This window comes from Scylla paramamosain, chromosome 15 (assembly GCF_035594125.1).
Source record: "Scylla paramamosain isolate STU-SP2022 chromosome 15, ASM3559412v1, whole genome shotgun sequence".
NCBI lineage: Eukaryota > Metazoa > Arthropoda > Malacostraca > Decapoda > Portunidae > Scylla > Scylla paramamosain.
The window spans coordinates 9,111,694-9,131,164 of NC_087165.1; the positions used below are offsets into that span (position 1 = coordinate 9,111,694).

The following is a 19,471-nucleotide window of genomic DNA, read 5'->3' on the forward strand; positions in this document are numbered from 1 at the left end:
CTGTTCAATGGATCACACAAATAACATGGTTGACTTCCACTATAAGAACACACTTTTGCTCCTAAGGTTTATGAATATTGTTAAGTTTTATCAGTTTATCAATACTACTACAATCACACACCAGCACAAGACTCCAGTTAAACACACAGCATTCCTTCAGATCTCAGGGTAAAAGAGCAGGAATGTGATAAGAGAAAAGAGAATAGCTGTGCAGAACTAGCAGCACCCACAGCCATGATTGGAGAGAGGAGTGGACCCTCCCTTCCCTGCATCATGCCATATAGTGGCCCTCGTCTAACAAAGCAGACCACAGAAATGAGATATTAAATAAAGAATACTTAATAAAGTATTTGATTAGGTTAGTAAAAACATTCACAGTATCAGTCACTTTTATTACAAAGATAAAAATCTTTAATCTTCAATATATTAACTTTGCAATGTTCTCTCTGCCATAAAGACCTTTCTTTCTTGTGCTAATGATTTTATCAACTGATTACCTAAATCTTTCTCTAGTAATAATTCTCATTTCCAATATTTTCTTGTCTTTGGTTGTCTGTGAGGCAAAGATCTTAAAATACAAAATATATTACTCTGATATAATACTATGAATACAAACCTGTAACCACCTGCTGCTCATAGCAAAGGTCAGGAAATACTTGGAAGCTAAACAGCACAGTGTCTCAACCAGCCATTTCCATTTTTTGAATGAAAGATTTAAACATTTCATGTATTAAATATATGTTAATGGTTACCATTCAAATGTTGAAAATGTTAATTTGCAAGAATAAAATTTCTAAAACATTTGACACCATATCTAAACAATGTTTTATTTATTTTTTTTTTAGCAGTGGTTAAGGCTTATGTATACATTGGGAAGACATTATCAAGCCAGATTTAATGCCAAGTATCATAAAAATATATGTTCTATATCTAAATTTTGCAGTCATCACACTAATTGCACTTTTAATTCCTTCATATATATATATATATATATATATATATATATATATATATATATATATATATATATATATATATATATATATATATATATATATATATATATATATATATATATATATATATGCAATAACTTTCATATCCAGACAAACAAAGAGATCATGGACATGGCATTCTAATGATCATTATATTTCCCTATATTTTCTGCAAGTCATTTGTATTCAAGTGAAATCTTACATACAAATATGTGATTTCTACTACCACTAGTCATTCAAACCAGAGCATCCACCACAACCAGTGAAGGAAGAGAGCAACCAAAGATAAATTTTACACATCTTAGGTACAAGTACTAGAGTGAAAGGCTAAAGGCTGCTGTAGACACAATATTTTCCTCATAGAAAAATGCAATATAATTCTGTATCTAGCTATCTTTTGTGTCCACCCAGCAAAGCTATGGCTACTTAACATATGGAAAATAATATATACATATACATACATACATTATATATATATATATATATATATATATATATATATATATATATATATATATATATATATATATATATATATATATATATATATATATATATATATATATATATATATATATATATATATGGCAGGAAATAAGTCTGCTTGCTTCTTCATAACAACATTACAGAGGCTACTGAAAACTCTTTTTTTACACACACCAAGAAGGTATCTGATATCCAATATTCTCATGTCGTGAAATACTTACTGGAATTTGTGTGTGTGTGTGTGTGTGTGTGTGTGTGTGTGTGTGTGTGTGTGTGTGTGTGTGTGTGTGTGTGTGTGTGTGTGTGTGTGTGTGTGTGTGTGTGTGTGTGTGTGTATGATCTAGTTCACAGCTCCAGTAACAAATATCTCAACAATTACTTCCACAAAGTAGTGCACCACATGTGAAATATTTTTTTCAGATGGAAGTGAATTAGCCGCAGCAAAAGACACTTAGGTACTTACAAAAATTTCTAATGTACAGACGTACTAGCATATATACTGAGAATGAAAATGGAAAGCCTTTTTCTTAATGTGAATCACAAATGCTAATAATGACAATGATCATGAGGATTAATATAAATTTTTTTGAAAAGTTTATATTTGGTGATGTGATGAATATGATAATGATAAAGTAAGTGCTCATGAAACTTGCAGTAGCTACCAATTAGCATTCATATATCATACTTAATGACTATAATGTACAACAATTCTATTTCTAGAATAAAATCATCCATGTTCCACAACTCTCAAATCAACATCACTATACCGCAATGTCTTTTCATATATTACATAATTTCAGTACATTGAAAAGACTACTGGCAATAATTCCAATCACTTGAAGGAATGCCATGTAACAGTCATTTCACACACAAAGTTCAAACAAAGAACCTTGTCTTTCCACACTTCTGGACCTATCCAGCACCAAGCCAGGAGCAATGCTTGCCACCAACAGCGCATCTCCCACTACATGTCTAATACTTTTGGTCTGACACACTCAATACACACACACACATATCATGTGTGTGTGTGTGGTGTGTGTGTGTGTGTGTGTGTGTGTGTGTGTGTGTGTGTGTGTGTGTGTGTGTGTGTGTGTGTGTGTGTGTGTGTGTGTGGTGTGTGTGGTGTGTGTGTGTGTGTGTGGTGTGTGTGTGTGTGTGTGTGTGTGTGTGTGTGTGTGTGTGTGTGTGTGTGTTTGCATTTCACTCTCATTATTTCAAAGGCAATCCTTTTAACTGCATTTGATATACATACTGAATGTTTTCCTAACTTGTATGAAACAATAAATATTCATATCTATTATACAACAAATACGTGTGCATTGACAATAACCTACAATTTTGATAGTTGTATTTGACTGCTGAGGTTGACACATATACATTTGAAATGTTCATGAATACATGTGCCACTTTTATATAAGTATACTTTTACATGGCATTGGTCATCAGACCAAGAGCAGTTTCAATTGGGCTTTGAAGTCAGAAATTCTCATTAAAATAAGAAAAAGTAAACTAATTGTATTGTAAACAGATATTTCGTTTTTTTTCTTTTTGACACCTGTGAGTATTTCTTTTTTTTTAATCATATAATAAATAAGAAAGCTGAAACATCATAGTCACTATTTCTACTAATTTGGTAGCCATGAGAAATACTGTATGTTCAATTTGAAGGTTAATTGTATTGATGCAAGTTCTCATATCATTGCTTCCTCTCCTTAAATTTCAATTACAACATCCAAGTTTCTTATTTGCAACATGCTTAGGTTGCTGGTTTTCAAGATCTTTGAAAAGACTAATAACAACAAAGTACAGCAGCATAATGAGCTTTGCTTCTAGTATAATGTGATTTATCTACTATACTGTTAATATGGTAAGTTTTCAACAGATTTATGATATTGGAAGTCTTATCAAAAGTTATGACATTGCAAGAAGGTCCTATAAAAGTAAATTTTGCATCCTGAAATATTTCATAATTACTTAACTTCCTCAGAGCACAAAGAGAACAGGATCTTTCAGTGTGGGCTTCCTTAAGATTCTTTGTTATATAACAGACTGCACTTGTATTTTTGTGTCCCTACCACTGTATGAAAAATCTTTATTTGTAAAATATTGATCTTATAAAGTTAAAAAGTTGCTGTAGATGAAATGATAGTTTGATTTGTATGGAGCAAATATGATAAGTGAATTGATCATAACATGAAACCCTCACAAATAAATTATTCATATTTCTTATGGCAGAGCACTCTTATTCTTTGTTGAGGAAATATGTTAAATATACATATGAATCTATATTGCCCACAACAGAACCACAAAAGACTGACCACAAGTATATTCAATAGTTATAGCTTCTCAAAGTAAAACTCTTGAAGCTAACATTTCATTATGATACTAAAGGATGCAAGATTTGTGCAGAAGTGAAGGGAACTATAAATAGCCATGAAAACTTCATGATGATGAGCCTTAAGGTGTAGTGGTCATGAAAACTCACAAGAACTATATACAATATATCAAAATGGTAAATTTCCAAAATGTACAGCATTAACCACACTACCAACAGCAAGGAAACCTTCTGGACTAATGTACCTAATGGCATGAACAGACAAGGGAAAGTCTCACTTCAGAGAGAGAACAACACTATCACAGCTGCCAAATCAAACTGCTGTAAAGTTCAGGTTGTCAGATTTAAAATCAAATTGAGTTCTGGCTAAATCCTGTATAAAACATTAAACCATGCAGACAGATAGATATAATACAGCAGCATAATGAATTTCTAAAGAAAATCTTGAATGCTTGGAAGATTATATATGAATCATTATACCTTTTAAAAACCATGTACTCTCAAATACTACTGAAGGTTCTAATATCACTAACAAATCTTCATTGAATTCTCTTCTAGTGTGTATCACAAGGTTTCTTTGGGTAATCCTGGCTCAGCAGCAGAGAATATAAAAAGTTTTGCCGAGTTTGCAGAATTATAGGTTCGACTCCATGAAGATTAGCAAAGGTCCTTCTGTATTTCATGTGTGTGTGTGTGTGTGTGTGTGTGTGTGTGTGTGTGTGTGTGTGTGTGTGTGTGTGTGTGTGTGTGTGTGTGTGTGTGTGTGTGTGTGTATTTACCTAGTTTTACCTAGTTTACCTAGTTGTGACATATGGGAGAGGAGCTAAGCTCGTACTGTCCCGTGTGTGTGTGTGTGTGTGTGTGTGTGTGTGTGTGTGTGTGTGTGTGTGTGTGTGGCTGAGCCAATAGATTATTATTAAAAAAAAAAAAAAAAAGGAAGAAACTTTCCTGCTTGAATCTTATTCTCTGCCACAATTCATACAAAATAAATATCAAAATATGTGGTTTGTATAGTATTTTGATTCCTAGTGCAGATGAACACTTTGTTATTATTATTATTATTGTGCATGCTTGCAGTTTGATAGTGAATCTATTCCTTTTGAATTGAAAATATCTTCTAACTATGACATTTGTTTCATCAAGCTCTAATCTCTAATGAACACATCTTTAGCTTGGTTTTTGTTACACTAGCAACAACACTGAAGTATCTTAATCCTCCAATATGAAAAAAAAAGTGGCAAGCAATTCTCATAAAAGGTAATTCTTGTCAGATGTGTTTGCTATATTCTGCATTTATTATTCCTCAAGAGTATGAATTTTGTCAAGCTATGGCTTTTAAGACAAGAGATGGAAGAACTCTAAGATTTGAATTTAGCACATTTGTGAGCATATGTACAGCAAAATCCTGTATGGTTCTGCTCTAGAGAAAAGGAAATGGCAATCCTAAAAAGTGAGACTTACTGCAGAATTTTGACTTGATTTTGGTGATTATTTATAAAAAGTTTATTTTACAATGATAATTCAAACAAACACACTCAGATGTTTGTTGTACTTAAACTTCTGGTTGTTACTGCAAGTTATCTATTCCATACAAAAATACTGAGTCCATATCAAATATTTCAGACATTTGAAATACATGCAAAATAAAAAAGAAACTTAGAAGCAAAATACTTTTAAATATTAAATAAATCAGAAATAATGACTAATCACATTTTCAAAGAAATACGGCAAATAATGCGTAAAATGAAGGTTTACAGTGAGAGAAAAAGGCTTCAACAACATACTGGAGAATAAAATCAAAGCAACATGTGTGAGCACTTGAAACTGCTGTGTGATCACAGCACTACTGTACAGACAGACCTACAACACTTCAGTACAGTCACTTGACAATACATACGTATTTTGTGTTTCTATAGCAAAAATTAACTTAATGGAATTTTAGTTAATACTTGGCCCCTCTTACCAAATTTTCTGGGTGGAAAATTAGCAATTATAGGACTTGTGTAAGACCATTATTGTTGATTTCTTCCATCTCTTCTTCTTCCTCCTCCTCCTCTTCCTCCTCTTCCTCTTCATCATCATCAGGATGTCCTTCCTGATTGACAAATGCTTCTAAAAATCTGAAAAAAAGACATGACAATCATTCATCTATTTCAGTGAGAGTAACTTTCTTTCAAGAGCATTTGTTATAACATATGGTGACAGAGTGCAAAGTGCCTTCTAATTTTGAAACTTTTATTTTCTTTAACAGATAGGTGACTTCCCACATGGGAATGGCAGCTTCGTCTCACACAAGATATGGAGAGTCAGAGAAATGCCTGCACTTACTGGCCAACTAACTGTTTTGTTCGTAGTGGAGTTAAAGGCCCCACAGTACATTACAGGTGACCAACTGCTTTGTGAGAATAAGGCTACACTGATAAAGCCTTTGAGCACCATTATATCATTCATCTCTTAACTTATGCTTTTACCCAAAAAATCATTAATATACTATTATAGTTTCAGGTTCTTTACACTTATTTATTAAGACATAAGACCCCTATGTAATATTAGTTACAGGACGCAATAGTGAGAAAAACTGGCAGAAGTGACCCAGAATGCCTTACTTCATAGAAGCTGTTTTAACAGGAGACAAGATGTAACAATTCCAGTTTAGATTTTTAGTAAAGGACAGACAACATAAGGGGAGCAGAAACAAAAGTTGTATGAAGCTTCATGAGTACATCTGTTCAACAACCTCTAGCAGAGCTCTGTTATCTTGACAGACAAACTGCACATAACTTTGCTAACTAGCTGACACAAATAGGCATTAAACTTGCCTTTGAAAATGCAGATGGGAGTGGTAGTGATGGTTATTATACTAGTGTATGTAGCAAATCACATATTTTGAATAGAGCATTACATAATGGATAAGGGCCAGTTTGCTTTCTGTCTGTAAAATCTCTTAATATCAAAGTATAATAATGCTTTAAGGAATGACAGGACAAGTGCAGGAATTAGACAACTCTTAGGCCCCTTTAACATGATGCCACTGGCTATCCAAGTGTGAAAGGGTAACTGCAAGCAATAAATAACTATGTGTTGCTTTTTGGTTGCAGTAACCTACTCTCACCACTGCAGTGGCATTGAGTGAAAGGCTCCATTGCAGACTATGGGAGGTAACCAGTGGTGGTGTTGTGTGAGAGGGGCCTTTAAAGTACTGCATGGCAAACAGTGAATCTTTTGAACACTCACTTGTATGGCTTCTCATCTCCTCTCATATCACAAACAGTGTTGGTCAGCGCCATGATGTAGTGCTTGGCCAGCGTTAGTGTCTCTATCTTACTGAGCCGCCGGTCCATCTTGACGTGTGGGATGACTTCCCGGAGCTCCTTCAAAATTAGAAGGTACACTATTAGTACAATGTTCGGACTAGTTTTCAATCAGAAATTAATCATTACATAAGTAGTGGTAGACTAGCCAATGTGGTCCACTTAAATCATAAAAGACAGTATCCTTTGAAGATTATTGGGCTGGGTATTAATCAGACATTTGTAAGGTTTGTGAGTTATCACTGGCCAGGAAATACAATAAAAATAATAAAAATGAATAAAATGTCAAAGGCCTATTATACAAGTAATATGAAAGTGATACCTGACAGAAGTGTGTTATAATAATGTGTTGGGGATGCATAACGAAATTTATAGCTAAGCTCTAACACAGCTATTCACAATCTGTGGGCATGAGGAGGATACAAGGGAGGCGTGAAATCATCTCTCCAAAAATCAACGGTTAAAATGTATATAAAGCAAATTTCCCAAGACACTAGCTTGGGAGCCACTGATATACTAACATGACCTTTGAAGGAGATGAAACAATGTGGAGCTACAGTAACAAGGCATCATCTTGGGATACTTGTTATTTCACTGGAGAGAGAAAGTGAAAATGAAATGGGGATATATGAGAGACATGGATACTACATATGGCAGTGAATATCGAATGTAGATCGCAGGGTTAGTTGAATGCTACTCAAGAAAGCCAGGAAATCTGAACTAAAGGGCATAAGTTGAAAATACTGAATAAGACAATAAACATCAATATCTCTTGCAGGTTCAGAATAGGATAGCAATGAATATCAACATCTCTGGCAGGCTGATGGGAAGCATGCTTTAGACAAGAAGGAATGACTAATGCTGAGAGACACAGATGACAATGTTTGCCCAGGCAGATGTAAGCACAGAACACTTCAAAAAGATGACTTGAAGAACTTATTCTACAAAGATCACATGTTTTCTCCTCATTAGCAATTTCTATTTTGGACCTTGCACATCCTTGTATCAACAGTTTTCCTAACCCTTCATAACAACGATAAAATTCCCACAAAATACATACATCAACAGGTTTCCTAACCATTCACAGCATAATGGTTAGGTTCCAGGCAAATGCAAACAAATCCACATGGCAAACACATGTGAGATGTTATCTACAGTCAGAGCCTTCCAATTTTGAATGAGGGTATTATGGATATGGGTGTTCCTTCTTGTTACTTTAAGGTTATTCTTTTCCTCCCTCCCAAAGAAAATAAAAAAATGTGGCGAAAATTATTAATATGTCTATAACAGACTGGGTAAGTCAGGGAAAGGGAAAGCAATGAAGGTTAAGATGGTCAAGTGCAGCACCCTGAGATGGTTTTGGCTTGCAAGAGAATGGTAGAAAGTGAAATAACTAGAAGAGTGTCAGTAAGGTAGGTGAGATAGGGAGCTTGAGAACAAACTCCAGCAAGACAGAAGAATGAAGTGCTTATGAGCATGTAGCTGTTTGAGATGTAAAAGGAGAATGACAGGAATAAACGTTGACACTTCTATCACAACCATTCTTTCAGGAGAATATTGAGAAATGGCTATCAGATGTAGGTAGATAGATAGAAAGCATACTAAACAGATCAAGTGCATTACTAGGATATGAAAATAAACCATCAAAGAAAACATGAAGAGCGATGAAGCTTTCTGTGAGCATAGATTAATGGAGAGAAAGCATATTAAACAGCTTAATTGCATTACTGAGAAATCATAAAGGAAAGCGTGAAGATAGTGACGAAGCTTTGTGGCCTTCACTTCTCCATGACAGTGCTTTACAACCTTACTGGCAAATGTTCTCCTAGGCATTATGTAATATGTAAAAGTCTGAGTCAATAAGAGCAGATAAGGAATATATGAGTGAGAAGTCTTGGAATAATTTTCTTTTTAGATTTGGCAAAAAGGAAATGTGAATCAAGAAAGATATCATGCAAGACTAATGTTCATCACAAGGAAATACAACAAGCTAGAAATAAACACTCACAGATCATCAATCAACAGCAAATCAAGTTCGTCTCACCTGGAAGGCTTTATTGAGGGAATGCATCCTCATTCTCTCTCGCTCATTACTCTCTAGTCTTCTTAAATTTCTTTCCCGAGCTGACACGCCTGACCGTCTCTTCTTTCCCCGCCGAGGGGGACCCGATGACCCAACTATGCTGGACTTCTTTCGCTTCTGAGCAGTGATGCTGGTGCTGCTGCCTCCACTGCTGCTGATCCCACTCTCACTCTGGGAATCTGATCCACTCCCCTCCCCTCCATTCTCTGTCTCTCCTGAAAATGAAAATACACATGTAATACACATTGTATAAGTTGTCTCCATAAATAAAGGATCTACACTCTAGCATTTTCCAGTAAAGAGAGCAAAAAGTGTATAATGTTTCTCATAATGAGCTGTTCAGAATGTCTTTCAAGGAAATTCTCTGCATTTTATGATTCAGATAACTATAATATTTTGCTTGCACTCATCACAGCTTGCTATAATCTCTTCATCTATGGACATGTAAACTACATAGAAGAGATGATAGCAACAAGGAGTGCACATCAGTTAAAGGAAGAACAGATACAGAGACAGGAAGATTAAGGTTCTGGCCTCAATATATATATATATATATATATATATATATATATATATATATATATATATATATATATATATATATATATATATATATATATATATATATATATATATATATATATATATATATATATATATATATTTTGTACATGCACAGTGAAACACACACACATACACAGAAACAAACACACACACACTAATGGAAAATTCTAAATAAACTCTGCCTCATCAGTGTTTTTCAAATATCAAGTGGGCTCCACTTCAATATGTAATAGGGAAAATGGCATTGTCCTGCCAATACAGTAAGTTAAAAGTTAAAACTTGTGCCCTGGACCAATATAAATATGAATGAAATAACTCAGTTTTAGAATGTATGATGAGTTAAAATACATTTGCCATCTATTCATATGCATTTTTAATGAACTACCTTCCCATCAATCGTGAAACAATAGGCGAGATAAACACTTACATGCTTCAAGACCTAATTCTTGCTGAAGACATTATGGCTATAGCTACAAGAGTCTTATGTGATGAAGGTTTATGGCATTTACACTGTTAACATAAGTTGCAGTTCATGGGATATGCAAGGAACATTTCTGGCTACTTAAAAGATCAGGCTCTCAAGTTAGCCAAATCTAATCCTGTCACATGGTATGGTTTTGTTGTCGACTCCTCTTTTCCAGATGACAAATACTTAGTTTGGTTTCAGTCTTCCAGAGCTACAGCCAGTGATGCTAATTCAGCAATATAGCATCCTTAGCAGCCAGGCACATTTAGAGGGTCAATATGTAATGCTGGTCTTCCTAAGCTTTGCTACAGTTTTGTTCACAGCACTTATATAATGTAACTGATGTTTATTATATAGTTGTCATACTGTATACAGAAGGCCATGAGGATCCCTAGTTTTAGAAAGTTCACAAACAGCATTGGTGACAGTAGCAAGCAACACTCAGAACAATGCAGCACGTGTCAGATCCTGAACTGTCTCACATTTCTCCAGGAACTAAATAACTTAAGATTCATCTTCTACAGTAAGAAGAGCATTCAGAAGATGAGCAATAGCAAGTCTTAGGTTACTAGAGGAAATGTTAATGAGGCAAGTGGTTCACATTGATCTTTACTGAGGTGCAGCACTCTACAGTCTCATCTACATAAAAAAAATGTTGTCCTTGTAGTTAAGTATAAGTTACCTTATCTGCATAAAATAAAACTATATTTTAAGTTTGGAAGTAAGCAACACATTATTATTTTAAAGTTTTACAAGATTTACTTGGCATCTTCTTTTGAGTTGCTAATTTTTTAGCAAGGTTACATTATTTTCTTGCTCTGAAAATTCTCTCTGTCTCTGCCAAGCACACTCAGGTGCATGACAAGCAGGTCACTGGGCTCACACACCAGCTCCATTTCTCATTCCAATCCCTATCTTGATGCCAGTATCTTACAATAATGCAATGATAAAACATTCAGAATCAAAGACCTATCAGGATGAACTGCTACTGAATCCAACACTATGCACTGCTATCTGGAAACCATAATATCATAACCTATATATTTAATTTTTTTTTTTTTTTTATCTATACTTCCTCAGTTTGCATCTTTATCCTTTATGTACTTGTTAATATGTGGTTTCGCTACAGGTCACACCAAGTAACTTTCATCGTAACCTTTATATTTTATTTATTTATTTTTTATCTATACTTCCTCAGTTTGCATCTTTATCCTTTATGTACTTGTTAATATGTGGTTTCGCTACAGGTCACACCAATTAACTTTCATCATACAGGAGACTTAAAACACCCTGCTCTGGAAGGCGAGAAGACAAGCTTAATTTTAATGCTATAAAATTATTGTTTTCCTCTGAAGAACTGTGGATAATTACTGTAAACTGTATAGTTTGCTGAGAATCACAATGAATTTAGATCCTTGGTGAATGCCTTACATAATACTGTACACTATTGTGGGTAATGAAAAGAAAGAGAACATCAATATTTAGCTCTTGTTTACTGTAAAAGAAAGCACAACATTCATGGTTAATATATAGGAATTAAATGATCTTGACAGAGTGTGACAGTAAGAAAATAAGGGAAGCTGAGAGACCTTCACATGACTGTCCCTACACATACATACCTATCTACATGTCACTGTCCATACATTTGTCTAGTATCCTAACATAGCTCCCTATTGACTGCACTAACAACCTGATAACTGAGTCTGTTACTTGTCTAGCATCTTAGTGTTTGATATCTTTTTATCTTCTTTCTAACCTTATCAGTCTTGAACCTGTTACTACTTATTACTTTCATTTATTTATTTATTTTTTTACTTTATATACTTATTAAATTTCTTACTGTTTTTTTTACTACTGATACTCTTTTAATCTCCTTTCTAACTTTATCACTCTTGAACCTGTTACTACTACTACTTCTAGTGCTGCTACTAGTGATGATACTACTACTACTACTACTACTACTACTACTACTACTACTTGTCCTATCCCATTGCCAACATTAAGGTTGTTATCTAGCTTGTTAAATCCATTACCGACATCACTCAAACACCTTAATTCTCGTCCTACCCCAAATGCTAACCCAAAGAATGTTATCTGTCTTGCCAAATCCATTATGTCACTTAAATACCTTTATCTTACACAAGGATCTGAGTCATAAAAAAAAAAAAAAACATAAATAAATAATAAAAAACGTCCTTGAGGTTTGGCCAAGTGTGTCCAGTAGTAGTTAATGAGGCACCCACCTGAGCGAGGCTGTGCTGCATGCTGCGTGCCAGGTGTGAGGGCGGGAAACTGTGCCTCCACGTCCACCTCCTCCTCCCCGCCTCCTCCACCCCACAAGCCGCCCACCACGCCCGTCACCCGCATCCTGCCACACAAGAGTCCAGTCAACAATTTCACATTTGCAGTCTCATACTACAAAGCGTGTGTGCTCCTGCAATCACAACATAAAACATCTTTCCTCATCTTCTTATCTACCTAATGTATCTAAAGTATAATAAAATCGCTCTTGGTGGATGAGGTAATAGTTGTACCAAGAGCAAACAAGAAAATAAAAATAATGCAATATTTGATAAAAATACATGAATTTTACAATACACTTTTCAGTAAGCATAAGTAGGTAATAGATTGGTTTCAGTGACTGAAATATCATTAACGAAGAATTCAATATCTCCAGAATGAACCTTTACAGAATGCCGGCAAAATAACAAATGTTGAATCAGCTTGCGTTTTAACATCTACAGCCTGTCAAGTTATCTTTTTGTACCCACGAGATTCAACACGTTTCAGGTACACTTCACATCAAGTTATACCAAGTTCGTATGATTCAACGTCTTTTTCGTATGTGATCGGGTAGTGCAGATCCGACACGCTATCTGTCAGCTCAGTAAAGGATAAAACTAAGGGAATTCACTAAAATGTATGACAATGTTTAACCATATCTTATGTCTGAAATTGGTTTAATACAAACAGGACTTCAGTTACATCTTTGTTTATTAATCTTATGTAACAAGACCTCTGCAAGCTCACGCCACGCCGCCGGTGTCTTGTGGTCCCAAGTCGATGACCCGATTCCCGTAAGGGGTTCAAATGTTTTGCTCGATGGATCAGCGGCCTCGGGTGTTGGGAGCCCAGCTGATTCCCATTCCCCTGCCGTCCCACCCCCTTATTAATTATCCAAGGCTGTTGCTGCTTAATGCTTACCTAGTCATCAGGCTTAGAAAGTTTAGGAATTTACCCCTGTTCAACACCAACAATGTTTAAAGCGAACCATTTAAAGGGCTCTCCGCACGAAGTCTTGCCACTAACGGAGTTGAGTGGCATTTAATGACCTTCACACTGACAGGTGGGCAAGTGATGAATTAGCTTTACCTGAATTTAGCAAGTGATCTCCAGTTTAGATCAAGTATAATCACAGTGTATCCAAAGAGCAACAAGGAGCCACAGCACTGCCACAATGACCCAGTGCCGAGCGTGGCTGTGTACCCCCGTAGACTTGATCCACAGGTGGGCGGTGCGGCCACGGTGCGGCGCTCATCTATGGTGATTATATTTTTGGGGCAGTAATTGGAAATGCTATCCATCCACTGTCTACCACCAATACACCGGTGTGCATGGGGGGTGCGGGGCTTACCTGGTGGTGGGGCCTTGTGTTCTGGGTGGCACTTTACCGCTGCTCAGTCTTTCTTGCATTCAAGCTGACTTGTGCGGCCTGCCACGATGAAGCAAATTCCCATACGTCTTTCCGACCGTCACCTCACCAGGCACTGGAAGTGTGGACGGCCAGCCAGGTGGTGGTGAAAAGTGTAGCCAAGTTTTAGATCGCTTGGAGAAGCACAGTTAAGTGCGGCGCCAGCTTCATGTATTCCCGGGTGCAGTGCTAATGCACCTGTGACACTGACACCTGACCACAGCGAATCATCAACAGTTCGGTGTGGATCAAGGTGTGTTCACAGTTTCTCAATTCCTTCCTCGCTCACTGAACTCATTCATAACAAGACGTACTTAACACACGCGCCGCTTTGAAGACGATTTATATATATATTTATTTTTATTTTATTTTATATATATTTTTTTCAGCGTTGATACATGCGAGTCACTCGCAGAACAACTTTATGGTCTGGTTCGACCTGGTTTTGCACTTTTTTTTGTTGTGTATTTCTAAAATTTACACTTCGGCTCCCGGTGTCCAACAGGACACGTGCATCTTATCTGCAGAGGCCGTGTTGTATCACTGGCAGGGATTGAGGCATGAAGCTAACTCACAGCCCGTCCCGCAGCACCACCACCACTGCCGACGCTGTGGAGCGTTCTGAGCAGTGAGAGCGGAGGAACGGCACTTCTCCACTCTCCCGCGGCCACCGCCATACTGCCTGTCTCTCGGCCCCGCCCCCCCTACCTACCCGCTGCGGCCAGCGAGTCTCGACACTCACCACGACACGTCGGTTGTACGTACACCCACCGCCCACTCCACCTCACCACCCTCACTAATACATAATCAGCCTCAGTACGAGCACAGAAATAAACACTGCAGCACGGGAATACGTCAGACACCACAACGAAACCAACTGTCTCAGAGTACGGTGGAAATCGTTATCAATATATAGAAGCGGCAACTCTGAGTAAATGTCTTGTACTGCCACCTAAGTAATCCAGTAATCGTGTGCTATTAATACCTGAACACATGTACAGAAAAGGGATAAAGTAGCATTATCCACCAGATAAGAACTGTTGATCTAGTTGGCACTGTTGCGTGTGTTTTCAGTTCGAGAAAATACTTGGAATATTTGACGGCTAACAATGCGATCACTTTTACAATTGAGAAGTAACGAAGTGTAGTGACTGACATGGTATCACCTCTTGAAGGCAGCTACACCTAATTGTAAGATTCTAAACTATTTATAAGTATCTCGTCCTGAAGTCGTCCATGCCTTGCTTTTTTTTTTTTTTTTTTCCTGCGTTAATTTGAAAGGTCACTGAAGGCTTGAGCAGACGCATTGCCTCAGACACACCACAGACATAATGCATCCAGACACACAGACCAGTTGTACGTACATAAATACTGTCGTGGTGAATGTACATTATTAACTACTGATCAACACATGTCTTGTCAATTGTCTCATCTTGAGAAAGGATGTAAAAAAAAAAAAAAAAAAGTGATAATTTCGTGTAACGCGGACTCCACGTAATTTGAAGTAACGTATTGAAACGTATAGGAAAAAAAAAGTTAAGTTGTACATATTCATATAATAATAAGTTCATACACAGAGGAGTCGTATATATCTGCCTATATATCTATATCTGCTAGTTTATTTGCTTAGTCTCTCTCTCTCTCTCTCTCTCTCTCTCTCTCTCTCTCTCTCTCTCTCTCTCTCTCTCTCTCTCTCATTAGACGCCCTCCATTTCATCACATGTATTGGGCAAGAGGCAGCAAACTAAGCATTATCAATACATTAATGTGCATGTTTTACTCCTGTGGTTAGGTGTTCAGCGTGGCGCCAAGGCCTGTCCGTGCTGGGAGGGGACTGTGGAATTACGTAGGTGAGCACACACACAGACTGACTTCGGTAATTGTTAAAATAAACTGTAAAAGGAAATGCGTGTTATATTCATGTGGAGTACGTATATTAGCGTCAACCAATCCCTATTCTGGGCATGAGCATAGTAGGGAGGACCTGAACACCACACGCACATACACACATCTGTATTCATCAGTATTCACTATTTATTTTTTCACTATTTTTTTTTTCTTATTTACTCGTTCCGTTATTTCTTTATTAATCGTCTTAGTGTAAGATGATTTTACCATTATGTTACATACTTAATATGGCATCTTTCCCATCTCCTCCTTTGCATTTATAAGTTACTTTCACAATTCCTCGTTCATTACATTCATGCAAACCCGATCTCATTTGATTTCCACTCCCCATGTTTGGTTCCCTTGCACAGATGCTATCACCATAATCATCACTCTAACATCTAGCTCACGTCCCTTACTTAGGAACACTTTTTTCACCGGTAACTGAAATACAGCAATGGCGAGCCTTTAGTGCTCGGCGCCTCGCCTAACGCTCCGATCCCACACCATAACAGGAACCGCTTAGATCTTTCCCAGGCTCTCCACGCCTCGAACGCTTCAGTTGCCCCTCCCCACGTCCTTTTCCTCTCCGCCGCGCCGCACAGATAAAACAAGACTTGCACACAGCCAGGAAGTAAAGAGAGAATGTGGACTAACTGCAACGATACATAGAAAATATGCAGAAACGAAGATAATAACCAGGATTCTAATTATACACGTGTGAATCGTAACATGTAAGGCAGAAAGAGATAGAGAAAGCAGAAGCATACAGTAGAACGGGAGTTAGTCACTTGGTACTGGGGCGGATGGTACTCAGGTCATATAGGCCTGTGTGTGTCGGCAATCCGGCACACACAGTAGTAGTAGTAGTAGTAGTAGTAGTAGTAGTAGTAGTAGTAGTAGTAGTAGTAGTAGTAGTATATCTATCTCTATAACAAGCCGGCAATCCCACAAGGGGCTGCCCAGACATGGCACTAAACACGATGACAACAGCAGACGACCGTGGGGGAATGACACACACACACACACACACACACACACACACACAAACTTGATAATAATAATGATAATAAAATGCAACAACAACAACAACAACAACAACAACAACTACTGCTACTACTACTACTACTACTACTACACACACACACACACACGCTTAATAATAATAATAATAATAATAAAATACAACAACAACAACAACAACAACAACAACTACTACTATACTCCCTCACACACTTCCATTCCTCATGTCTTTCTCCTCCTACTACAATAATCTACGCATTTCAGTCTGGAAAACAACTGGAAATGTCCGAAAAACCCTGGAAATGAGGTAAATATTGACGAAAGACACGGAAAAAGAGGAGGGAATGTTTCGGTCTGGGTCTTGATGACGTCCTGGTGGGCGCTCTGAACGGAGCCTGCAACCTTCAATTTATGTAACTTATTTTAAGGAATTTTAGGGATTATTTATCTATTTTTGTGGTTAATTCTAGCTTTCCTTCACGTCTGAGTCTTGAAACACCAGGAAGTTTAGCTAAATACTGACATAAAGACAGGGAAGGAGGCAGGGAAGATGTGCGTCTTGGTCCTTATATTTACGTACCGCAATTCATTTTGAAAATCGCGAGAAGAAAGAAGGCACCCAGACTGGAATGTGCTACATATTTTGACATGCCATTTACTTTAACTAATACCGCGAATATAAAAAAATATTCCGCGTTGACTAATACTAAAGAAAAATAAAAAGAACTATCTGTAACTTTTATGAACGGGGTCTCAAAAAAATCATAATATCGAGAAAGAAAACACAGCCAGACTAATTATATTATATATTCTGAATACAAAAAAAAATTTACTTTCCGGACAAATAAAGAAAACTCAACTTCCTTGTCATATAAAGAATATATATATTTTTTTCATATCCAGCAACGGAATTATTTTAAAATTGAAAATACGAACTGCTAGACTAGATTTTATTGGATATTATTACTTCGTACATGCTCCTTATATTTTTGGAGTCTTAAATTAAATACCAAAACAATCCTAGGCGTGCTAATAAGAAAATTGAAAATAAATAAAATGACGAATTTGTTATTTTATCGACAAAAAAAAAAAAAAAACAGCTAGACCAGACTTTATTATGTATTACAACTTGTTATATTTTTTCTAATAACAAATCAAGTATCAAAACAATGCCAACTCCATTAATAAAAAGAAAAAATAATACGGCGCCGAAATTTTTTTCCTCCTTTCCTAGGTACCTCCTTCCTCTTCCTCCCCTTTTCTCCCCCTCATACTCCTCCTTTCCCTTCCACCTCCTACTTCTATTCCTACAGGCCTGGAAACAGCTAGAAACTCCTGGAAATTCCGCTAAATATTGACAGGGAGAGACGGGATTTTCTTACCTACCAGCAGCGGCGGCAGCGGGCAGGTCTTGGCGGGGCTTTGCAGGGCGGGACAGGGCGGGGCGCCAAGAATACCGTGATGTGGTGGTGTGGTGTGGTGGTGATGACAATGCACACCCACCTACTTTACTACCCTGTGTGTGTGTGTGTGTGTGTGCGCCGATCTGAGACGAAACACAAAGCTGTATAATTGGTGTTTAACCGTTTGACCGCCACTTGGTACACCTTTCCCTAACTATCAATCACTCTGAAAAATCTTTACTTATTCTACAGCCGCATTCAATCTTTAAACTGGATAGAAATTGCAAAATCTATTGTTTTTCACCCATAACTTTCTTGTAGATACATATAGATTACATACATTGCATATGGTAGTTATAATTGTCTCGTATCAAAGTGGAAAGGTTAAACCAGTAGTTGTATTGGTTTGGGAGAATAAACTACACCCAATACTGTGTGTGTGTGTGTGTGTGTGTGTGAGTTTCAATTACCAGGTGACGGTTTGGAGGGAGGGGAAAGGAGGGGCAGTAGATCGCCAGTAGTAGTAGTAGTAGTAATGGTAGTAGTAGTAGTAGTAGTAGTAGTAGTAGTAGTAGTAGTAGTATAGTAATAGTAGTAGTATAGTAGTAGTAAAAGAAGTAGTAGTAGTAATAGTAGTAGTAGTAGTAATAGTGGTAGTAGTAGTAGTAGTAGTAGCAGCAGTAATAGTAGTAGCAGTAGTAGTAGTAGTCTATACCAGGCCGGTAATCCCAAATGGTGCGGCCCTGACAAGGCACCACACACACACACACACACACACACACAGTAGTAGTAGTAGTAGTAGTAGCTATGCAGTCTTAGCTATGAAACGCGTCATAGGGAGGAAAAATGGCGCATTTTGATCATAAACTACGTATTTCTGTCGTAAATCCGCGCGGTCGACCCTGTCTTGGCGCGGCTAATGACAGACGCTCCCACTAAAAAGCGAGATGGTAGGTAGATGTGTGGGTGGATATAATTATGTGTGTGAATGGGTGGTTGGATGAGTTGTTGTATGGATGAATAGGTGGATGCGTGGATGAATAGGTGAATGGATAGTTGAATGGGTGGGTGGTGAATTGGTGTGTGTGTGTGTGTGGATGGATAGTTGGATGGGTGGATAGATGGGTGAGTCGGTGGATCGTTGAGTGGCTGGGTAAGTGGAGGGTATGGGTGGTAGTGTGTGTGGATGAGGTGTAGATGGTGGATTTTTTTTTGTAGGTGAGTAGA

At 37.3% G+C, this 19,471-nt stretch overlaps 1 protein-coding gene across 3 annotated transcripts; it reads right to left on the reverse strand.

Annotated features, from left to right (window-relative positions):
• Positions 1-375: 375 nt before the first annotated feature.
• On the reverse strand, positions 376-18,367 carry LOC135107374 (class A basic helix-loop-helix protein 15-like). Of its 3 annotated transcripts, none has more exons than XM_064017143.1 (5): positions 18,228-18,367; positions 12,484-12,608; positions 9,172-9,425; positions 7,051-7,187; positions 376-5,936 (listed from the first exon to the last, which is right to left on the reverse strand). In XM_064017143.1, the coding sequence occupies exons 2-5, from the start codon at positions 12,605-12,607 to the stop codon at positions 5,807-5,809; spliced, it is 645 nt and encodes a 214-aa protein (XP_063873213.1). In that variant the 5' UTR covers position 12,608; positions 18,228-18,367; the 3' UTR covers positions 376-5,806. The 3 variants fall into 3 exon arrangements, with proteins under 3 accessions (XP_063873213.1, XP_063873214.1, XP_063873212.1); XM_064017144.1 differs by lacking the exon at positions 18,228-18,367 and adding an exon at positions 13,875-14,947 and having other exon boundaries at positions 12,484-12,674; XM_064017142.1 differs by lacking the exon at positions 18,228-18,367 and adding an exon at positions 13,875-14,945.
• Between the last annotated feature and the right edge of the window lie 1,104 nt (positions 18,368-19,471).